At 50.1% G+C, this 23,874-nt stretch overlaps 2 protein-coding genes across 2 annotated transcripts in view; both read right to left on the bottom strand.

The window, feature by feature from the left end:
* Positions 1-14,228: 14,228 nt before the first annotated feature.
* LOC120944458 (repetitive proline-rich cell wall protein 2-like) lies at positions 14,229-15,245 on the bottom strand. Its single transcript, XM_040358517.1, has one exon. The coding sequence runs from the start codon at positions 15,243-15,245 to the stop codon at positions 14,229-14,231; it is 1,017 nt and encodes a 338-aa protein (XP_040214451.1).
* A 4,212-nt stretch (positions 15,246-19,457) lies between these two features.
* Positions 19,458-23,874, bottom strand: part of PTPN4 (protein tyrosine phosphatase non-receptor type 4) — a 130,520-nt gene continuing 126,103 nt past the window's right edge. The window contains exon 27 of the mRNA XM_040358245.1: positions 19,458-19,803. Coding sequence (XP_040214179.1) covers positions 19,720-19,803 — 84 coding nt within the window. The 3' untranslated portion in view covers positions 19,458-19,719. The remainder of the gene's footprint in view (positions 19,804-23,874) is intronic.

The raw sequence follows: 23,874 nt of genomic DNA, 5'->3' as shown, positions 1-23,874 counted from the left end.
AAACGTGAGGTCAAGCCTCATTTCCGTAGAGCACGCCCCCTCCAACCCATTTGAATTAGGCGCCCTTACGCCCGCTCGTTTGAGGCTACGCCGCCGTAGATTAGCAGGTAAGAAGACTGAAAATCAATACTAGCCTAGCTAAATTACGGCGGCGTAGCCTAAACAGGCTAGGCTACGCCGCCCTAAAGTTAAACCCATGTACCTGAATCTACCTATACATGTTTTGAAGCCAGGCTTCCCCTCCCCGCCTCCATTCTTATGTAAATAACTGAGACCGGAAGTTCTTTGCAGAAAGTTGGTGTATGCAGGAAATGGGAAGGAGGGGCTTGGAGAACTTTTGAAAGAAACATGTGTTCGGAGAACAGAGATGTGTTTGGAAGGACTAAGAGGAAGACATGGATGCGAGGAGCGCGAGAACTTTGTGAGTTGGACTCTGAGCAAAGATATCCTGACCCCGAAGTTGAGTAACTGTTTAGTTTACTTAATTACTTGCCGACCGCCCACCGTCCTTTTACGGCGGCAAGTCGGCTCCCCTGCGCGAGAGCCCGTAGTATAACGTCGGCTCTCGCGCAGATCACTAGGGGGGCGCGCGCCGCCGGAGGCACGTGTGCGCGCCCCCCACTCCCGTGCGCGTGCCCGATCGCCGCCGGGCACACGCGATTGCTCGTTACAGAGCGGGGAACGGGAGCTGTGTGTGTAAACACACAGCTTCCGGTCCTGTCAGGGGGGGAAATGCTGATCCTCTGTTCATACAATGTATGAACAGAAGATCAGTGTTTCCCCTAGTGAGGCCACTCCCCCCTACAGTTAGAACACACCCAGGGAACATACTTAACCCCTTCCCTGCCCCCTAGTGTTAACCCCTTCACTGCCAGTGGCATTTTTATAGTAATCCAATGCATTTTTATAGCACTGATCGCTATAAAAATGCCAATGGTCCCAGAAAATTTGTGAAAAATGTCCGCCATAATGTCGCAGTACCGAAAAAAAAACGCTGATCGCCGCCATTACTAGTAAAAAATAAATAATAAAAATGCCATAAAAATACCCCCTATTTTGTAAACGCTATAACTTTTGCACAAACCAATCAATAAAGGCTTATTGCGATTTTTTTTTTTACGAAAAATATGTAGAAGAATACGTATCGGCCTAAACTGAGGAAAAAAAAAATGTTTTTTTTATATATTTTTGGGGGATATTTATTATAGCAAATAGTAAAAAAATATAATTTGTTTTCAAAATTGTCGCTCTATTTTTGTTTATAGCGCAAAAACTAAAAACCACAGGAGGTGATCAAATACCACCAAAAGAAATCTCTATTTGTGGGGAAAAAAAGGATGCCAATTTTGTTTGGGAGCCACGTCGCACGACCGCACAATTGTCAGTTAAAGCGACGCAGTGCCGAACCGCAAAAACTGTCCGGGTCCTTTAGCTGCATTTTGGTCCGGGGCTTAAGTGGTTAAATGACGTTTTTGAAAAAAAACGTTTTCTTCATGCCGAAAAATGATCGTTTGTACGTGGCATAAGAGGAAGACATGGATGCGAGGAGCGCGAGAACTTTGTGAGTTGGACTCTGAGCAAGGATATCCTGACCTCGAAGTTGAGTAACTGTTTAGTTTACTTAATGCATACATATTATACATGGTTATATTTGTAGGCGTATTGTTGTAAGCAATGAGTTGTGTTTTGTATAGTGCATCTTACAGTTGTATGTGCAGCTTTTCTGTTTAGTAAAGCATTGCTACACTACAGAAGTCTAAAGCTTCCTTGGTTTTACCACAAAAACGTAATAGATAGGACGTAAAGCATTACAATTGGGGGCTCGTCCGGGATTGGCCATAACAACCAGTGGCGTTGCTAGGGGGGTGCGGGCCGCACCGGGTGACACCCACTAGAGGGGTGACACCATCCCGATTTAAAAAAAAAAAAAAAAAAAAAAATTTTTTTTTTTTTTTTTTGCTGACATGACCATAGGTGCAGGTGGCTGTGTAATGTAAAAGGGGTGCAGTGATGCAGGGTGTTGTGTAATGTAAAAGGGTCCAGAGGTGCAGGGGGCTATGAGATGTAAAGGGGGCCAGTGATGCAGGGTGCTGTGTAATGTAAAGGGGTCCAGAGGTGCAGGGTGCTGTGTAATGTAAAGGGGTGCAGAGGGCTGTGTAGTGTAAAAGGGTCCAGAGGTGCAGGGGGCTATGTGATGTAAAGGGGTGCAGAGGTGCAGGCGGCTGTGTAATGTAAAAGGGGTGCAGTGATGCAGGGTGCTGTGTAATGTAAAAGGGGTGCAGTGATGCAGGGGGCTGTGTAATGTAAAGGGGTCCAGAGGTGCAGGGTGCTGTGTAATGTAAAAGGGGTCCAGTGGTGCAGGGTGCTGTGTAATGTAAAGGGGTCCAGAGGTGCAGGTGGCTGTGTAATGTAAAAGGGTCCAGAGGTGCAGGGTGCTGTGTAATGTAAAAGGGGTGCAGAGGTGCAGGTGGCTGTGTAATGTAAAAGGGTCCAGAGGTGCAGGGTGCTGTGTAATGTAAAGGGGTCCAGAGGTGCAGGTGGCTGTGTAATGTAAAAGGGTCCAGAGGTGCAGGGTGCTGTGTAATGTAAAAGGGGTGCAGTGATGCAGGGTGATGTGTAATGTAAAAGGGTCCAGAGGTGCAGGGGGCTGTGTAATGTAAAGGGGTCCAGTGATGCAGGGGGCTGTGTAATGTAAAGGGGTCCAGAGGTGCAGGTGGCTGTGTAATGTAAAAGGGTCCAGAGGTGCAGGGTGCTGTGTAATGTAAAGGGGTGCAGAGGGTTGTGTAGTGTAAAAGGGTCCAGAGGTGCAGGGGGCTATGTGATGTAAAGGGGTCCAGTGATGCAGGGTGCTGTGTAATGTAAAAGGGGTGCAGTGATGCAGGGTGCTGTGTAATGTAAAAGGGGTGCAGTGATGCAGGGTGCTGTGTAATGTAAAGGGGTCCAGAGGTGCAGGTGGCTTTGTAATGTAAAAGGGTCCAGAGGTGCAGGGGGCTGTGAGATGTAAAGGGGTCCAGTGATACAGGGTGCTGTGTAATTTTAAAGGGGTCCAGTGATGCAGGGTACTGTGTAATTTTAAAGGGATCCAGTGATGCAGGGTGCTGTGTAATGTAAAGGGGTCCAGTGATGCAGAGTGCTGTGTAATGTAAAGGGGTCCAGAGGGCTTTGTAATGTAAAGGGGTCCAGTGGTGCAGGGGGCTGTGTAATGTAAAAGGGTCCAGAGGTGAAGGGGGCTGTGAGATGTAAAGGGGTCCAGTGATACAGGGTGCTGTGTAATTTTAAAGGGGTCCAGTGATGCAGGGGGCTGTGTAATGTAAAGGGATCCAGTGATGCAGGGGGCTGTGTAATGTAAAGGGGTCCAGTGATGCAGGGGGCTGTGTAATGTAAAGGGGTCCAGAGGTGCAGGGGGCTGTGTAATGTAAAGGGGTCCAGTGATGCAGGGGGCTGTGTAATGTAAAGGGGTCCAGTGATGCAGGGGGCTGTGTAATGTAAAGGGATCCAGTGATGCAGGGGGCTGTGTAATGTAAAGGGGTCCAGTGATGCAGGGGGCTGTGTAATGTAAAGGGGTCCAGAGGTGCAGGGGGCTGTGTAATGTAAAGGGGTCCAGTGATGCAGGGGGCTGTTTAATGTAAAGGGGCCCAGAGGTACAAGGGGCTGTGTAATGTAAAGGGATCCAGTGATGCAGGGGGCTGTGTAATGTAAAGGGGTCCAGAGGTGCAGTTGTGGAGAGGGGTACACAGTAGTAACAAAAAGATATTGAAGGATGCAGAGGTATGCAGGGGGCACAGTGGGGTGTTTTTTACATTTTAACGTAGGGGGGGGTGCCAGATATTGGATCCGCCCCGGGTGCCAAATGCTCTAGGTACGCCCCTGATAACAACACAATCACGTTAAAATATATTTGTGCGTGTCTGTCCCTCCCCACCCAGTCCCCTCCTTGGTTTGTCCCTCCTTTCCCTGCTTGGGCCCCCCCGTTTCTGGAGCTCCGCCTGGATGGGGTGGGGTGGCGCGGAGACAAGGAGTGATCAAGGCCTTCTGCGTCTCTGACTGGAAGACTTAGGGCCAGATTCACGTAGAATGGCGGCGGCGTAACTTATCCTAGATAAGTTACTTAACTTAGCGTAACTTATCCTAGATAAGTTACACCGCCGCAATTTTTCATCGCAAGTGCCTGATTCACCAAGCACTTGCGATGAAAACCTACGCCCGGGCCAATTCAAATGGGCGTGTGCCATTTAAATTAGGCGCGCTCCCGCGCCGGACCTACTGCGCATGCTCCGTTTCCTAACTCCCGCCGTGCTTTGCGCGCCGTAACGTCATTTTTTTTGAACGGGGACGCGCGTAGCGTACTTCCGTATTCCCGGACGGCTTACGCAAACAACGTTGATTTTTAAATTTCGACGCGGGAACGACGGCCATACTTTAGACAGCAATACACTTGCTGACTAAAGTTAAGGCACCAAAAAAAAAATGTAACTATGAGACGGAAAAATAGACTAGCGGCGACGTAGCGAACGCGAAAAACCGTTGTGGATCGCCGTAACTCCTAATTTGCATACCCGACGCTGGTTTACGACGCGAACTCCCCCCAGCGGCGGCCGCGGTACTGCATCCTAAGATCCGACAGTGTAAAACAATTACACCTGTCGGATCTTAGGTATATCTATGCGTAACTGATTCTATGAATCAGCCGCATAGATAGAAACAGAGATACGACGGCGTATTGTGAATCTGGCCCTTACTGATGGAGAGGGCCCCTCGGCCTCACAGGGGTATTTGTCGATAGATATGCAACAAAATTGTATGAGAATGTACATGAACCCTGTCTTATTCCTCCCTCCTTGTGATGATGTTGATAATGCCCCCCCTCCCCCTCCTTCTCTCTTTTATTGGTTTTTGAATGTCCCTTTATGTATGTTTGTACCGATTTGTCTTAGCCCATGTTGGGCATTAATAAAAATTATATTTGAAAGATATATATATATATATATATATATATATATTCAGGCTTACTTTTAATTAGATGTACTGATGATATTACCGTTTTCAGTTTGCATTGTTTAGGATAATGTGATCAAACTCTTACCTGATTTTGTGTGGTATATATTCTGTGTGAACTTACACTAGGGGCCAGATTCACAGCTGACATACGCCGTCGTATCTCTCAGAGTATCTATGCGGCTGATTCATAGAATCAGTTACACATAGATATCCCTAAGATCCGACAGGTGTAATTGTTTTACACTGTCGGATCTTAGGATGCAATACCACAGCTGCCGCTGGGGGGAGTTTGTGTCATAAACCAGCGTCGGGTATGCAAATTAGGAGTTAGGGCGATCCACGACGGATTTTCCCGTTCGCTACGTCGCCGCTAGTCTAGTTTCCCGTCGCAAAGTTAGTCGTTATTTGACCTGCCTTAACTTTACACAGCAATCGTATTGCTGTATAAAGTATGGCCGTCTTTCCCGCGTCTAAATGAACGTCGTTTGCGTAAGCCGTCCGGGAATACGGAATTACGCTACGCGCGTCGCCGTTCGAAAAAATGACGTCACTGCGCGCAAAGCACTACGGGAATTGCGAAACGGAGCATGCGCACACGCCCATTTAAATTACGCGGGCTTACGCCGGAGGTCGCCGGCGTAGGTTTTCATTGCAAGTGCTCTGTGAATCAGGCACTTGCGATGAAAACTTGCGGCGGTGTAACGTATCTACGATACGTTACACCGCCGCGATTCTACGTGAATCTGGCCCTAATTACCAAAATTATTGGGACGCAGGCCTTTACATGCCCATGAACTTTAATGGCACCCCAGTCTAAGTCTGTAGGGTTCAATATTAAGTTGGCGCACCCTTTGCAAAAAAAAGTGTATTTTTGCCAAAAAGAGTTTGCTTGTAAGACCGCTGCGCAAATACGGTGTGACATAAAGTATTGCAACGACCGCCATTTTTTTTCATAATGTTTGGGGGTTCTAAGTAATTTTCTAGCAAAATATATTTTTAATTTGTAAACAACAAATCTCAGCAAGAGGCTCGGTCCTTAACCACTTAAGGACCGCCTCCTGCACATATACGTCGGCAGAATGGCACGGCTGGGCACATGCACGTACAGGTACGTCCTGTACTAGTACCCAGCCATGGGTCGCGGGCGCGTGCCCGCGACCCGGTCCGAAGCTCCGGGACCCGATCGCCGCTGGAGTCCCACGATCGGTCCCCGGAGCTGAAGAACGGGGAGAGCCGTGTGTAAACACACCTTTCCTGTTCTTCACAGTGGCGGCGTCATCGATGGTGTCATCGCTTGTATAGGGGGACACAATCGATGACGTCACACCTACAGCCACACCCCCCCTACAGTTGTAAACACACTTCAGGGAACACATAGCCCCAACAGCGCCCCCTGTGGTTAACTCTCAAACTGCAATTGTCATTTTCACAGTAATCAGTGCATTTTTTGCTGTAAAAATGACAATGGTCCCAAAAATGTGTCAAAAATGTCCGAAGTGTCCGCCATAATGTCGCAGTCACGGAAAAAAATCGCTGATCGCTGCCATTAGTAGTAAAAAAAATTAAAAATAAAAATGTAATAAAACTATCCCCTATTTTATAAACGCTATAAATTTTGCGCAAACCAACTGATTAACGCTTATTGCGATTTTTTTTACCAAAAATATGTAGAAGAATACGTATCGGCCTAAACTGAGGAAAAATTTTTTTTTATATATTTTTGGGGATATTTATTATAGCAAAAAGTAAAAAATATTGCATTTTTTTCAAAATTGTCGCTCTATTTTTGTTTATAGCGCAAAAAATTAAAACCGCAGAGGTGACCAAATACCACCAAAAGAAAGCTCTATTTGTGGGGAAAAAAGGACGCCAATTTTTTTTGGGAGCCACGTCGCAAGACCGCGCAATTGTCAGTTAAAGCGACGCAGTGCCGAATCGCAAAAAGGGGCAAGGTCCTTTAGCTGCATTTTGGTCCGGGTCTTAAGTGGTTAAAGTAAGGCTCCTGTAGGACAGTCCTTTGGCCCCGTACGGTATATACACATCGTTATATTGAGGCCAAGAAGGACGAATCTACAATGTAACAATATCCAGACCTGGAATTCCTTTTCAAATACTTTCCTTCTTCTGGAACAAACACACCGGCTCTGAGACATGCGTTGCTGTGCAAGAATTTTTTCTTTTTTTTTCTTTTAATCCTGTGCTGTATAACATCCCAGAATAAACTCTTTTATTTGCATTGTTGAGTATGGCAATGATATGGATACGGAAATGGCACCACTGAATCGCAGATCAATTTGCATTGTTGGAAATAAATAATAATAATAAAAAAAAAAAAAGAAAGAAAAAAAAAAAAAAATCTAACATTTTAAATAAAACACACAAAAAACTAAAAAAAGATCGAACAAGACGGCGGCGGTACAGGCAGACTGAAATTCATCTCAAACAAACAAAAAAAAATAAAAAATCTCTTCTGCACTTTAATATATCTATATATATATAGATATAGATTTTTTTTTTTTGTTTCTTTTTTTTTTTTCTTTAATCAGAAGTACATCCACAATTCAATGATTTCTCAGAAAGCTGTACATATAAAACACAACCTATCTCATAAAAATTCACATTTTCCTCTGTTCCTGGGATTCCTGAAACCAGCGATGAGCGGGGGTGGGGGAAGGGGCGGCAGTTTGGAGAGAAGGGTAGGGAGGAGCCGGTCTCTAAAAATCTAAGTGGGGGTGGGCCCTGGTTGCCCTCCCCCTTTCGGGAACTGTAACAAGTGACTTGTGGAAGCTGAGCCGAGACCTGGAGCTCACCTCCCACTTTGGTTGTTGGGGGGGCGGGGTTAGTCCATGATATTTTTCTGTGTCCCCGTAGGCGAGATTTCCCTTCACTCCCAGACAGTTGTCACCAGGACAGGAAGTGGGGGGGTAACCTCACGGACAGCAAGGGCGGAACAAATCTATAAAAGAAAGAAAATAAAGGGGCTCGGACACTGGGGCATTTCACATTTAGTACGTTTTTGTACACACGTGATGCTTCTGGACACGTGCACGGACGCCCATGCAGGTGCTTGCGCAAGTACAACTGCAACCTGTAATTGCTTGCAGGTTCTGTATACCTTTTGCATGCAGTGTGGCCCCCTGGGGCCCCCGTATATGAGTCCCCCAAGCAAACTTTTGCTCCAGCAGCACATAATACCTCTCCTGTTGCTTCCCCCCCACTTCCTGGAGTGACGAAAATCTCCAATACTTGACTTGCTCCAGGTGACAGCACTGGAGCTTGGGGATTGGCCCAGCACTGGAGCTTGGGGATTGGCCCAGCACTGGAGCTTGGGGATTGGCCCAGCACTAGAGCTTTGCCCAGCACTGGAGCTTCATGATTTGCCCAGCACTAGAGCTTGGGGATTGGCCCAGCACTGGAGTTTCCTGATTGGCCCAGCCATGGAGCTTGGGGATTGGCCCAGCCATGGAGCTTGGGGATTGGCCCAGCAAGGGAGCTTGGGGATTGGCCCAGCAAGGGAGCTTGGGGATTGGCCCAGCAAGGGAGCTTGGGGATTGGCCCAGCAAGGGAGCTTGGGGATTGGCCCAGCAAGGGAGCTTGGAGATTGGCCCAGCAAGGGAGCTTGGAGATTGGCCCAGCAAGGGAGCTTGGAGATTGGCCCAGCAAGGGAGCTTGGAGATTGGCCCAGCAAGGGAGCTTGGAGATTGGCCCAGCAAGGGAGCTTGGAGATTGGCCCAGCAAGGGAGCTTGGAGATTGGCCCAGCAAGGGAGCTTGGCCATTGGCCCAGAAATAGAGCTTGGGGATTGGCCCAGCAATGGAGCGTTTTCCAGCACTGTAGCGTGGGGATTGGTCCAGCACTGGAGCTTGGGGATTGGCCCAGCAATGGAGCTTGGGGATTGGCCCAGCAATGGAGCTTTGCCCAGCACTGGAGCTTGGGGATTGGCCCAGCACTAGAGCTTGGGGATTGGCCCAGCACTAGAGCTTGGGGATTGGCCCAGCACTAGAGCTTGGGGATTGGCCCAGCACTAGAGCTTGGGGATTGGCCCAGCACTAGAGCTTGGGGATTGGCCCAGCACTAGAGCTTGGGGATTGGCCCAGCACTAGAGCTTGGGGATTGGCCCAGCACTAGAGCTTGGGGATTGGCCCAGCACTAGAGCTTGGGGATTGGCCCAGCACTAGAGCTTGGGGATTGGCCCAGCACTAGAGCTTGGGAATTGGCCCAGCACTAGAGCTTGGGAATTGGCCCAGCACTAGAGCTTGGGAATTGGCCCAGCACTAGAGCTTGGGAATTGGCCCAGCACTAGAGCTTGGGGATTGGCCCAGCACTAGAGCTTGGGGATTGGCCCAGTACTGTCACATGGTGGAAGTCCTAAGCCCTGACCAGAGTGACTCGGAGCTAACACAAAGCCAGCTTTCTTTGCGCCCGTTGGCTAAACACAGTGATAGGGGAGCCAAAGCAAAGGTGAGTATGTGCAGTCGGGGAAGGGGGCACCAACTTCTTTATGAGCTCCCAACGTATTGGTGCGGAGGCAAAAGGCGGGGCTTTAACGCCTCCACACGCCACATGTATGCATCACGGGACTGCCGATGTGAGAGTGCGCTCACTGCAAGCTCCCAACACAAAGGTCCAGACTAACGATTGGTAGCCGGTCTTGCTGGCTACCAATCTGGTGATCATTCTTCCGTCCCCCCCCCCTCTACTTATGGGGACACCAGGGCAAGCAGGAAGGGGTTAAAATGTATCTAAACCCAACATTTTTATATATTGCAGCTTACCAGTTTCTAAATGTGCTGGCTGCATTCATTTTTTTTTTCACCCACTAGCAATACACTTCCTGCCCCTTCGGTGGCTACGCTCGCTTCTCCACTGTATCTATGGGGACAGCGTGCATTTCCAACGTGTCTGCCTTTGTGCATTTCCAAAGCCAAGAGGAGTAATGGGGATTAGTAGTTTGCAAACAAAAGATAACATTGTTTAATTTCTGTTTATGGCAAAGGAAGTGACAAGGACTCAACAGGTATTTTATGTACTTGCTGAAAACACGCTTAGCAGGGCTAAGTTGCCCCTCCTCCTCCTTCCAGAGATAATGGGGGGCAGGAGGGGAAACTGCCCTGGGCGCAGTGAAGCAATGGGGCGAAAAACAGATGCAGGGAGCTACACCCATTCTACATGTATTATAAGTGGGGGAGGGGGGTGCAGTTCTGGATCCTTGCCCTTGGAGCTAGAAGACCCTGATCCCTAGCCCTTTCATTCTTGGGATGCCGGTTCTTTCAATCATGGAGGCTCAGCATCACGTGGGCATTCCCTTTTGGCAAAAAAAACAGTCTGTTTAGGAACACCCACTCCTCCAGACTGAAACCCGCCCCCTTAAGGTGGTTTGCTATTTGCATAACTCCTCCCAAGAGCCCGCCCACTGCTTGCAACAGGGGTGGGGGCTCTGGAGAGGCACACTAAAGCAGGGCACTGCATAGGGCGGCATGCATGCAAATGTAACCTTAGGAACGCCCACTCCTCCAGACTGACACCCGCCCCCTTAAGGTGGTTTGCTATTTGAATAACCCCTCCCAAGAGCCCGCCCACTGCTTGCATCAGGGGTGGGGGCTCTGGAGAGGCACACTAAAGCAGGGCACTACATAGGGCGGCATGCATGCAAATGTAACCTTAGGAACGCCCACTCCTCCAGACTGACACCCGCCCCCTTAAGGTGGTTTGCTATTTGCATAACCCCTCCCAAGAGCCCGCCCACTGCTTGCATCAGGGGTGGGGGCTCTGGAGAGGCACACTAAAGCAGGGCACTACATAGGGCGGCATGCATGCAAATGTAACCTTAGGAATTCCCACTCCTCCAGACTGACACCCGCCCCCTTAAGGTGGTTTGACATTTGCATAACTCCTCCCAAGAGCCCGCCCACTGCTTGCATCAGGGGTGGGGGCTCTGGAGAGGAACACTAAAGCAGGGCACTACATAGGGCGGCATGCATGCAAATGCAACCTTAGGAACGCCCACTCCTCCAGACTGACACCCGCCCCCTTAAGGTGGTTCCATTTGCATAACCCCTCCCTAGAGCCCGCCCACTGCTTGCATCAGGGGTGGGGGCTCTGGAGAGGAGAACTGAAGCAGGGCACTGCATAGGGCGGCATGCATGCAAATACAACCTTAGGAACGCCCACTCCTCCAGACTGACACCCGCCCCCTTAAGGTGGTTCCATTTGCTTAACCCCTCCCAAGAGCCCGCCCACTGCTTGCATCAGGGGTAGGGGCTCTAGGGAGGAGAACTGAAGCAGGGCACTGCATAGGGTGGCATGCATGCAAATGTAACATTAGGAACGCCCACTCCTCTAGGCCGACACCCACCCATCAAGGTATTTAGGAAGAAACGCCCCGGTGTGCGAGCCGCATCGGCACCCCCCGCCCCATGATAAGAGGACCTGTCACCTACAAATGGAGCAGCAATTCTACAGACTGAGCTACGGTTCAGCCTCTCCTGTGCCTCGTACCTCCGTCTGCCAATCCGCTGCATTGTACGGAGGATGATCCCCCAAAAAGCTGAACCTGTTGATCTGGAACATTCTACAGACAGACGTGTGTATATATATAATATTATATATATATGAATATTTAGGTGACAGATCTACCAGGCTGCGGAAAAGGAAACAAAGAGAACACAATGCCGGCTGGACTGGAACAGAGAGAGAGCGCGAGGATTAAACGTCTGACACCGACATGCTGGACGATCGGTTCGAAAATATCGCAACGACAACAGACAGGTACAACCGAGCTCGGGACTGATAACAGCGATTGTGAAAGATATCCGACGGCCCCCCCTCAAACGTCAAAACCGGGGGCTTGAAATATACCGGGGTGGAAATGAAGATTTAAAGGCCAACTCCACCTGGAACCAACATGTATGACGGCTGGCGAGTACAATGAAACGTTAGCTTCTTGTATGTCCGGGGGACTCCGGCAGTGCGATCTCCCCGCCGCAACTCCTTAATGACACCAAAGTGTCACCTCCTGGTCATTATAGACTGGGAGGGGCAGAGACACAAACTGCTACAAGGCGTTATCATTGTGGGAGGGGCAGAGACACAAACTGCTACAAGGCCTTCTCATCAATGAGGGAGGGGCAGAGACACAAACTGCTACAAGGCCTTCTCATCAATGTGGGAGGGGCAGAGACACAAACTGCTACAAGGCGTTATCATTGTGGGAGGGGCTAAGACACAAACTGCTACAAGGCGTTATCATTGTGGGAGGGGCTAAGACACAAACTGCTACAAGGCGTTATTGTGGGAGGGGCAGAGACACAAATTGCTACAAGGCGTTATTGTGGGAGGGGCAGAGACACAAACTGCTACAAGGCGTTTTTGTGGGAGGGGCAGAGACACAAACTGCTACAAGGCATTATTGTGGGAGGGGCAGAGACACAAACTCTTGTGGGGAAACTCACCATTGTGGGAGAGGCAGAAAAAAAATACTGATGGGCAATCTCATAATTATGGGAGGGGCAGAGACACAAACTGCTACAAGACGTTATCTTTGTGGGATGGGCAGAGACACAAATTGCTACAACGCGCTCTCATTGTGGGAGGGGCAAAGACACAAATTGCTACAAGGTGCTCTCATTGTGGGAGGGGCAGAGACACAAACTCTTGTGGGGAAACTCACCATTGTGGGAGGGGCAGAAAAAAACTACTGCTGGGAAATCTCATCATTGTGGGAGGGGCAGAGACACAAACTGCTACAAGGCCTTCTCATCAATGTGGGAGGGGCAGAGACACAAACTGCTACATGACCTTCTCATCATTGTGGGAGGGGCAGAGACACAAATTGCTACAAGGCGTTCTCATCAATGTGGGAGGGGCAAAGACACAAACTGCTACATGGAAATCCCATCAAGGTGGGAGGAGCAGAGACACAAACTTCTGTGGGAGGGGCAGAGACACAAATTGCTACAATGCCTTCTCATCATTGTGAGAGGGGCAGAGACACAAACTCTTGTGGGGAAACTCACCATTGTGGGAGGGGCAGAAACAAACTACTGATGGGAAATCTCACCATTATGGGAGGGGCACAAACTATTGTGGGAGGGGCAGAGAAATACACTCTTGTGGGGAAAGCCCAACTTTGTGGGAGGGGCAGAGAAACAAACTGCTGAAGGAAAAATGTATCGTTGTGGGAGGTGCAGGAGACACCAACTACTGTGGGAGGGGCAGAGAAATAAACTGCTGCAGGGAAATCTCATCATGGTGGGAGGGGCAGAGCCACAAATTTCTGTAGGAGGGGCAGAGACACAAACTGCTGCAAATTTTTTTTATCATTGTGGGAGGTGCAGAGACAGAAACTGCTACGGGGAAATATCACCATGGTGGGAGGGGCAGAGCCACAAACTTATGTGGGAGGGGCAGAGAAATAAACTCTTCTGGGGAAAGCACAACTTTGTGGGAGGGGCAGAGACACAAACTTCTGCAGGGAAATCTCCCCATGGTGGGAGGAGCATAGACACAAACTTCTGTGGGAGGGGCAGACACAAACTGCTGCAGAAAAATGTCATCATGGTGGGAGGGGCAGAGAAATAAACTGCCGCAAGGAAATCTCAACATGGTGGGAGGGGCAGAGACAAAAAACTGCTGTGGGAGGGGCAGAGACACAAACTATTGTGGGGAAATGTATCTAATCAAGTCTTTAAGAGATATAAGAAGCCTAAAAGGGAATTTGGCCTACTGCAGCCCACCCAAAGCTGAAAAAATATCAGTTTAGGACCCTTTCTTCTCCAAATGATGAATGATATTTTAAGCGCACAGCATAGAAGTTGCTAAAAATATTCACAACTCCTAAAAACCAAAACTCGCGGTCTGAGTGCAGGAAATGAGATCACGGACATTGGTGATGGCGCTGCCCAGCCTCCCTCTATGGGATGACAGGAAGTCATTTTGAGGTCACGGTTCTTTAGGAGGAAGTTGGCCTTTAAATTTTGACGTTTCATCGTAGAAATGATTTCGACCGGAAATGTCTTATAAAAGAAAGGAGGCGTGGCTACAAGCGTCCATTGGACGGGTACGCTAACTGGACGCAGCGATACTGGAGGTGAGCACACGGCTCCTGTGATCTGTCCATACGTGTCCCCGACTAAAATGTGTCTATGATGTGGACTAAGCTTGCCACATCAGCAGCCCAAACTCGCCATTTCTGAAACATGGTGCACTGCAGAACTGTCCGGGAACGGATCGCTAAGGTCTCTGCGCAGATGGGTCCGCCATCGGAGGTCTCTGGGCAGATGGGTCCGCCATCGGAGGTCTCTGCGCAGATGGGTCTGCCATCGGAGGTCTCTGCGCAGATGGGTCTGCCATCGGAGGTCTCTGCAAAGAGAAGCCCGCCACCGGAGGTCTCTGCAAAGAGAAGCCCGCCACCGGAGGTCTCTGCAAAGAGAAGCCCGCCACCGGAGGTCTCTGCAAAGAGAAGCCCGCCACCGGAGGTCTCTGGGCAGATGGGTCCGCCATCGGAGGTCTCTGCGCAGATGGGTCTGCCATCGGAGGTCTCTGCAAAGAGAAGCCCGCCACCGGAGGTCTCTGCAAAGAGAAGCCCGCCACCGGAGGTCTCTGCAAAGAGAAGCCCGCCACCGGAGGTCTCTGCAAAGAGAAGCCCGCCACCGGAGGTCTCTGCAAAGAGAAGCCCGCCACCGGAGGTCTCTGCAAAGAGAAGCCCGCCACTGGAGGTCTCTGCAAAGAGAAGCCCGCCACCGGAGGTCTCTGCAAAGAGAAGCCCGCCACTGGAGGTCTCTGCAAAGAGAAGCCCGCCACTGGAGGTCTCTGCTCAGATAAATCCGCCATTGGAGGTCTCTGCGCAGATAAGTCCGCCATTGGAGGTCTCTGCGCAGACAAGTTCACCATTGGAGGTCTCTGCCCAGATAAGTTCGCCACCGGAGGTCTCTGTGCAGATAAGTCCGCCATTGGAGGTCTCGGCCCAGATAAGTTCGCCACCGGAGGTCTCTGCGCATATAAGTCCGCCATTGGAGGTCTCTGCAAAGAGAAGCCCGCCACCGGAGGTCTCTGCAAAGAGAAGTCCGCCATTGGAGGTCTCTGCAAAGAGAAGTCCGCCATTGGAGGTCTCTGCAAAGAGAAGTCCGCCATTGGAGGTCTCTGCAAAGAGAAGTCCGCCACCGGAGGTTTTTTGCCAAGATATGTTCTCCATCGGAGATCTCTTTGCAGATAAATCCGTCGTTTGAGGTCTCTGCGCATCACCACCATGCCCAGAATTCCTGGCCATTCATATTAAGACTTTGATTGGTTACCCCCACCCATGTCACACAAGACTTATCCTAGGTGGGCCCATTTTTCTACACACCATTAGTGAAATGTATCAACCCAAAAGCGGATGTCTTGATATTTTTGGAACTCAAAATAAAGAATGACCTATATGATGCAGCCTGTCACTATTACAGCCAGTATTTGTTCTATCATCTGTTGATCCTGCCAGTAAAACCACAGATTTTCAACTTCCTTTAAACGGGCCAAGCTGTCCAACCTCTCGTTTACAGGGATAAACCATATAACAATGACAGGGGGGTGCTTACAACAGCTTTTATTTATAATGGTTTAAACTGCCCCCCCCCCCCCCAATAAAAACTTGCTGCAAGTGTATCTGGCCTTTAATTAATTTGTCTCTTAATTAAAAGGTCATCTTAGACTCCACTGACTATGCTGCTGTGTGATTTCAATGCAGAATGAACAGCATTGTTACTTTGATCTGTATGGCTTGTAGCACCGCTCAAAGCTGGGGAACGAGAGAACCCCCCCGCCGGTAATTGAGAGGGTGGGAGCAGGCGTCTATGCACTATTCAGACGTGTAAATGTAAACAGGGATAAAGGAGATGAGATAGGATGACGTGTGGCCTCACCTAGCGTTGCTCTCCCCGATACGTTTCGTCCCACCCACTAGAGGCGAAACGCGTCGGTCGAAGCTGCGCTGGCTAAGGCAACACATCATCACAGCACTGGGTTGGTCAGCGCTGTCTCATCTCCTTCATCCCTGTAACATTGTCACTCTGCTAAAGAAGAGAAAAGGTAATGGATCTACAGGTAATAAAACTGTTACAGGGGGACTCGGGACAACAAAATCTGTCGTTAACATCCCTTTACACCGGCTGTTCACATTTAGGTGCCGTAATTCCACATATAGAGCTCGGTGCGCCGTTTTGTGTTAGTAGCACTGTGACTGCACTGTCGCCAAGATCTCATGGTTATTGTCGCTGATCAGGAGCCAGGATGACGGGCTAACAATCCTTTGATCCCTGGGACAGCCAATCACAGCGATCGAGAAAGCCCCTCTTTTCCAAAAGGGGCTGGGAGATGGACATAAAGGGGTTAATGTCATGTGACAGACTGCATTATATACGTACATTTTTTATTTTGCATAAATTTCCACTTCAAGAGCCCGCCTGCTTTCTACAGCGTATCGTCCCACCCCATATGTCGCATCATTCAGGGGCTCTAAAAGTCGCAGTTTTTGCGTCCCAAGTAGCAGGCAGAGATCCTCCGGTCACATGAAGAGAACTGCAGCCATATATAAAAGGTGCGGCAACGAGTGCTGGCGCCTGATAGACCAGTGAGGATACAGCCAGTACATGCAGGAGAGGGCGTGGCTGAACCATCGCCAATTTATCATTTTTTTTACACCAGCAGCACCCTGTACAAAACATTCCGCGCCATTTAAAGCTGAACTCCGGGAGTGTTCCCAGTTCTTCTTTTCCTCATTAAAAAGAAGCACGTTAGATTTGGAAAAACGAACATAGCTTTAGTGTAAATTAACTTTCTAATGTGGGTAATGCCATCGCTTTAGGCGACTTACTGCATCTATGCCCGGGCACAGTAAGGAGGGATCGATGAAGCACCAACGCCACTTCCTTTTATGGTTCATACTACAATTCCCATCATGCAATGGGAATAGGTGCATGCAAAGGGCGTAAATGTTGGTGTGCTTGTGGCACACTGGGAAAAACCATGGGTTTCCGGGCCTTGTCAGTCAAGGTATGAAGTCATGGTGGGCGGGACAGATGTCTCCTGGCCTGTCAGGCAAGGTATGATGTCATGGTGGGCGGGACAGATGTCTCCTGGCCTGTCAGGCAAGGTATGATGTCATGGTGGGCGGGACAGATGTCTCCTGGCCTGTCAGGCAAGGTATGATGTCATGGTGGGCGGGACAGACAAGAAGTCTCTTGGCTTGCCAGTCAAGATATGTCGCCATGTAAGCAGGACAGATTAGAAGACTCCTGGCCTGGTAGTCAAGGTATGATGTCATGGTGGGAGGGACAGACCAGGAATTCCCGGGATTGTCAGTCAAAATATGTCATCATGTAGGCAGGACAGATTAGAAGTCTTCTGGCTGGTCAGTCAAGGTATGATGTCATGGTGGGAGGGACAGGCTAGGAATTTTCTATCTTGTCAGTCAAGGTATGAGGTCATGGTGCCTGTTGGTCAAGGTTGTATGTCATGGAAGGAGGGACAGACTAGAAGTGCCCTGGCCTGTCAATCAAGGTATGATGTCATGGTGGGAGGGACAGACTTGAAGTCTCCTGGATTGGCAGTTAAGATATGTCGCCATGTAAGCAGGACAGATTTGAAGACTCCTGGCCTGGTAGTCAAGGTATGATGTCATGGTGGGAGGGACAGACTAGGAATTTCCTGGCTTGTCAGTCAAAATATGTCATCATGTAGGCAGGACAGACAAGAAGTCTCCAGACCTGTTAGTCAAGGTATGATGTCATGGTGGGCGGGACAGATGTCTCCTGGCCTGTCAGTCCAAGTATGATGTCATGGTGGGCGGGACAGAAAAGAAGTCTCTTGGCTTGCCAGTCAAGATATGTCGCCATGTAAGCAGGACAGATTAGAAGTCAAGGTATGATGTCATGGTGGGAGGGACAGACCAGGAATTCCCGGGATTGTCAGTCAAAATATGTCATCATGTAGGCAGGACAGATTAGAAGTCTTCTGGCTGGTCAGTCAAGGTATGATGTCATGGTGGGAGGGACAGGCTAGGAATTTTCTATCTTGTCAGTCAAGGTATGAGGTCATGGTGCCTGTTGGTCAAGGTTGTATGTCATGGAAGAAGGGACAGACTAGAAGTGCCCTGGCCTGTCAATCAAGGTATGATGTCATGGTGGGAGGGACAGACTTGAAGTCTCCTGGTTTGGCAGTTAAGATATGTCGCCATGTAAGCAGGACAGATTTGAAGACTCCTGGCCTGGTAGTCAAGGTATGATGTCATGGTGGGAGGGACAGACTAGGAATTTCCTGGCTTGTCAGTCAAAATATGTCATCATGTAGGCAGGACAGACAAGAAGTCTCCAGACCTGTTAGTCAAGGTATGATGTCATGGTGGGTGGGACAGACTTAAAGGTCTCCTTGCTTGTCAGTCAAGATACGTCGCCATGTAGGCAGGACAGATTTGAAGACTCCTGGCCTGCTAGTCAAACTCTGAGGTCATGGTGGAAGGGACAGACAAGAAGTCTCCTGGCCTGTTAGTCAAGGTTTGAGGTCATGATGGGAGGAACGGACTAGAAGTATTCTGGCTTGCCAGTCAAGGTATGATGTCATGGTGGGCAGGAGAGAAAATTCGTCTACTGGCCTCCGAGTCCAGTTATGAGATCATGGAGGGTGGGACACACCAAGAGTCTCCTGGCCTGTCAAATTAGGCAGGGAGAGTGGGCAGGACGCCTGGGTCCTCCCACTACAGCAATGTAATGACGCTGCTGCCGTTAGAAATGAACCTAAGTGTCACCAGCCCTATGGTCGTGTAACACGACCGCAGGACTGGTGGCTTGAGGAAGGAGGCATGGTGGCCACCAGTCTTCCAACCAAGACATTCAGAACACTGAGCGCTAGAAATGCTGCATTGAAAACGGACAGATTTTGCAGCTTTGTTTGCAAAAAAATAAGATCTGTTAATGGTTGGAATTCAAAATTTCTGCCCGGAGTTCAGCTTTAATGCACACTGCACCTCGATCTAAGGATCCTACAAGCTCATAAACACCTCATGATGCAGTAAAGTTTCCTTCAGTTCATGCACTGGACTTTCTTTCCAAAACTCCCGTTACATCCAGCGATCGCGTAAGGTCGCAACTAAAGGCCGGCCCATACATCGCACAACGCAAAGGCCGATCTTAGGCCATTTGGGGGGGGGGGGGATGACTGCTTTGGACACATTGTATCATATAGTCTAGGCGAGTCCTTTCCATAGAGGCCGGGGGCATAGTTTTCCCCCTCCCCGACGGGAGTACCTTTCCACCTCCCCGACGGGAGTACCTTTCCACCTCCCCGGCGGGAGTACCTTTCCACCTCCCCGACGGGAGTACCTTTCCACCTCCCCGGCGGCGGGATCGTGGAACAAGAAAGCAAAGCTACAGAAACAAAAAAACGTCATTCAATTTGTTCTGAGCAAAGCATTTCGTTGAAATGTTTCTTAAAAATAAAAAAGGGGAAAAAAAAATCGTCTTCCAAAGCAGAAAAGAGAAATGTTGAGTTTCAGAAATTCTATTATTTTCTGTTTGTTTCAACGTAAAGTGCAACAGTGCTGAATTCTTCAAAGTCCTTTCCCGAAATCTCCTTGACTTGATCGCCCACGCCCCTGGGGCAGGACGAGCGGGCGAGGATTCTTCGATTCTCGGCTTGTGGGGGGGGGGGGGAAGGGGAAACGGGCGTCTCCACTTGGATGTTTCGTCCTCCGTTAATGATGTGATGTTTTTAGAGACTTTACGATCCCTTCTTCATAGACCTTCAAGATGGCTTCACACACAAAGCGGTACTGGCTCTGCCGAGGAGAAGAAGAAGAGGAAACCGTCCTTCACTGTGACCATGACAGAGGCAGAAGTATGAACATGAGCAGAAGAACACAAGGTGATTAATAACAAGTCAAAAGAAAAGAGAGACCGCCCACAGTCTGATGACGTCACAGCATGAATAAAACTTTATTAATCCTGACAAAGAATGCAGAAGATCCGCTCAGACCCTTCTCACTCAGATGTGTATCACCTAAACATGGCTTAGTCGTAGAGATAGGACAGGGGTATAAAAATGAGAATTCAAGGATAAATAAGATTTCCTTCCAGCAGAGGTCCAAATCGTATGTTTGTGTAATCACTCAGATCCTTTACATCACAGTCCCCCTCCTCCTATATCACATCCCATTCTTACATCAGTGTCCTCAGTACTGTCTGCCCCCCCCCCCCCCTTTACCCACAGCTGTGTAATCTTACCCCCTTTCACATCACAGCCCACCACAGCATTGCCTCCCCCTTTAAATCACATCTCAGCCCCCCACAGCTCTGTCCTCCCATTCACATCACAGCCCTGCTCAACCTTTACATTACAGTATCCCCCCACTCTGCCCTCCCTGTCACATTGCAGACCCAGACGGCTCTGTCCCCCTCTTCACATCACAGCCCCCACTCTGCTCCCCCTTCATATTACAGTCCACCCCCACAGCTCTGCTCCCCCTTTACATTACAGTACCCCCCAGCTCTGCCCTCCCCGTCACATTGCAGACCCAGACAGCTATGTCCCCTCTTCACATCATAGCCCCCCACAGCTCTGCACCCCCCCTTTCACATCACAGTCCCCTGCAGTTCTGCCTTGCCTTCACATTACAGCCCCCCACACATCACAGACCCATACAGCTCTGCCCCCCAGTCACATTGCAGCCCCCCCTCCCCCCACAGCTCTGCCCACCTTCACATCACAGCCCCCCACAGCTCTACCCCCAGTCACATTGCAGACCCCTACAGCTCTGCCCCCCTCCCCGTCACATTGCAGACCCCCCCACATCTCTACCGTCTCCTCACATCACAGCCCCCCACAGCTCTGCCCCCTTCACATCACAACCCCCCCCCCAAAGCTCTGCTCCCCCTTTACATACAGCCCTCCACAGCTCTGCTCCCTCTTTACATTACAGTTCCCCACAGCTCTGCCCCCCCAGTCACATAACAGACCCCCACAGCTCTGCTCCCCTCCCCGTAACATTGCAGACTCCCAAAGCTCTACCCCCTCTTCACATCACAGCCCCCCACAGCTCTGCCCCCCCCCCCTTCACATCACAGCCACGTACAGCTCTGCCCCCCAGTCACATTGCAGATCCCTACAGCTCTGCCCCCCCTCCCCGTCACATTGCAGACCCCCCCACAGCTCTACCTCCTCCTCACATCACAGCCCCCCAAGTCACATTGCAAATCCCTACAGCTCTGCCCCCCATCACATTGCAAACCCCCCCCCCCCACAGCTCTACCTCCTCCTCACATCACGGCCCCCCACTGCTCTGCCCCCCTTCACTTTACAACCCCCCCCCCCAAAGCTCTGCCCCCCCTTTTATATACAGCCCTCCACAGCTCTGCTCCCTCTTTACATTACAGTTCCCCAGAGCTCTGCCCCCCCAGTCACATTACAGACCCCCACAGCTCCGCCCCCCTCCCCGTAACATTGCAGACCCAAAAGCTCTACCCCCTCTTCACATCACAGCCCCCCACAGCTCTGCCCCCTTCACATCACAGCCACCCACAGCTCTGCCTCTCAACTTTCCTACCTTACTCGGGTACACAGAGTGGAGAGCGTGAGGCATGACAGTTCTGGACAGGGAGCGGGAGGCACAGCGGCTTTGAAAGGAGGGCAGAAGCAGGAGCTCCCGGAGTTAACTTTTCAAGTTACCCAGCGGGTGATTGGTTGCTAGAATGCAGGGCGGTCCTAGCAACCAATCCTCAGCTTGTTACTGTGAACGGTTACCTCTAGCAGCTCTCGCCCTCCATCTAAAGCTGCTGAGCGTTCTGCTCTCTGTCCAGAACTGTGACGTCTCTTTCTCTCTGCTACGTTGTGATAATGACAGCAGTGGCGGCAACTGGGGGGGGGGGGGGGGGCTAGAACGGGGTCCTAAATAGCGGGACCACGGCTGTCTGAATGGGAAAGTGAATCTGTCTGGATCCAGACAACGGTCCGCCGCTTAGTGATGTCTGCTCTGCGACTAAGCTCTGTTTGGGTGAAATGCACCAGTGTGAGGCGGGTCTGGCAGGTCTTCTGTATTCTTTGTCTGAAACAATAAAGTTTTATTCATGCTGACATCATAAGGGGGGCGGGCAGTCCCTTCACTTTTGACAGACTGGAGCATGGATGAGCTCTCCAGATGTGGGAAGACATTGGAATAAGCCTGGCCATAGATGAAGCAATATTTTTTCCCTGCAACCATGGGTTGCAGGAAAGAAAATTGCTTGATTTCCCCATCAATACAATCACTCTTGATGGGAAATCCCTATTGTGCTACGCCAGCGTGGAGTCGTCCCTGCCGGCAGCATGCAATGACTACTGCTGGCGGCTATAGCCTATCCAACAGGCTGGATTGACTTCAGCACAACCAGCCTGCCCATAGATGGATCGAATTCCTTCGATCTGATTGGATCCATCTATGGAAAAGCTTATAAAGGGAAACCTTTTATTTTTTTTTAACAAACACGTTATACATACCTGCTCGGTGTAATGGTTTTGCACAGGGCAGCCCCGATCCTCCTCTTCTCTGGTCGCCAACCAGCACGCTCCTGGCCCCTCCCTCTTGCTGTGTGTCCCCAGAACAAGCGGCTTTCTTTGGGGGCACTCATGTGTGCTTGCTCCTGAGCTGCCTCTGTGTGTTTATGCGACTCGGTCCCGCCCCCCTCCTCATTGGCTGATTGACAGCCAATGAGGAGGGAGAGACTCGGGGCGAGCGTCTGCTCTCATGCACATCACTGGATCGAGTGAGTATTAGGGGGGGGCTGAGAGGGAACTGCATACTGAAGGTTTTTAACCACTTCCCGCCCGGTCAATAACAGATTGACGTCTGGGAAGTGGTTCTGAAATCCTGACTGGACGTCTATTGACGTCCTGCAGGACTTTGTGGGGGCGCGCAGCGCGGCGATCTGTAATGCGGGGTGTCAGTGTGACACCCTGCATCTCCGATCTCAGTAAAGAGCCTCCGGCGGAGACTCTTTACCACGTGATCAGCCGTGTCCAATCACGGCTGATCATGATGTAAACAGGAAGAGCCGTTGATGGCCGTTGACTTACGTCTGACAGATGGGAGTAGAGGAGAGCCGATCGGCGGCTCTCCTGACAGGGGGGTTTGCGCTGATTGTTTTTATCAGCGCAGCCCCCCCCCCCTCGGATCGCCACACTGGACCACCAGGGAAGAAAAAAAAAAAAAGGGGGGGCAATAAAAAAAAAAACAATAAAAAGTCAGTAAAAAAAAAAAAAAAAAAGGGCAGTAAAAAAAAAAAAAAAAAAAAAGATGCCAATCAGTGCCCACAAATGGGCACTGACTGGCAACATGGATCCATCAGTGCAACCCCATTGAGCCGATCAGGCGCCGTTTGGAAAATTTCGGAAATACTCCGTTCCTGAGCCTTTCCCGAGTTCAGCCGAGGTGTCCTCTGCCCTTTGCGGGTGTTTCCAAAGCTCTCTGGTGCCCCCCAACCTGTGGCCACATCCGGTATTGCATGCCATTGAACTCAAAGCGGAACAAATTATTTTAGTTTCCATTGACTTCAATGGGTAAACTCGCTTTGATATGCAAGTACTTTAAACTGTGGCCCGGATTCAAGTAGATTTGCAAATTTTTTACGGAGGCGCAGGGCAACGTTTTTGCCCTGCGCCCCCGCAAATTTTCTGCGCTGCCCTTGATTCACGGAGCAGTAGCTCCGTAAATTGCGTGAGCGCGCCGGCAAAATGCCCGGCGTAAGCGCGCGCAATTTAAATGATCCCGTAGGGGGCGGGAATCATTTAAATTAGGCGCGTTCACACGCCGAGCGTAGAGCGCATGCTCCGTCGGGAAACTTTCCCGACGTGCATTGCGGCAAATGACGTCGCAAGG

The sequence above is a fragment of the Rana temporaria genome, chromosome 6 (assembly GCF_905171775.1).
Source record: "Rana temporaria chromosome 6, aRanTem1.1, whole genome shotgun sequence".
NCBI lineage: Eukaryota > Metazoa > Chordata > Amphibia > Anura > Ranidae > Rana > Rana temporaria.
This window is presented reverse-complemented; position numbering and strand designations above follow the sequence as displayed.

Coding starts and splice junctions, on each gene's coding strand:
- LOC120944458 (XM_040358517.1), bottom strand. CDS start 15,245: ATGGTGGTGATGCGCAGAGACCTCAAACGACGGATTTATCTGCAAAGA.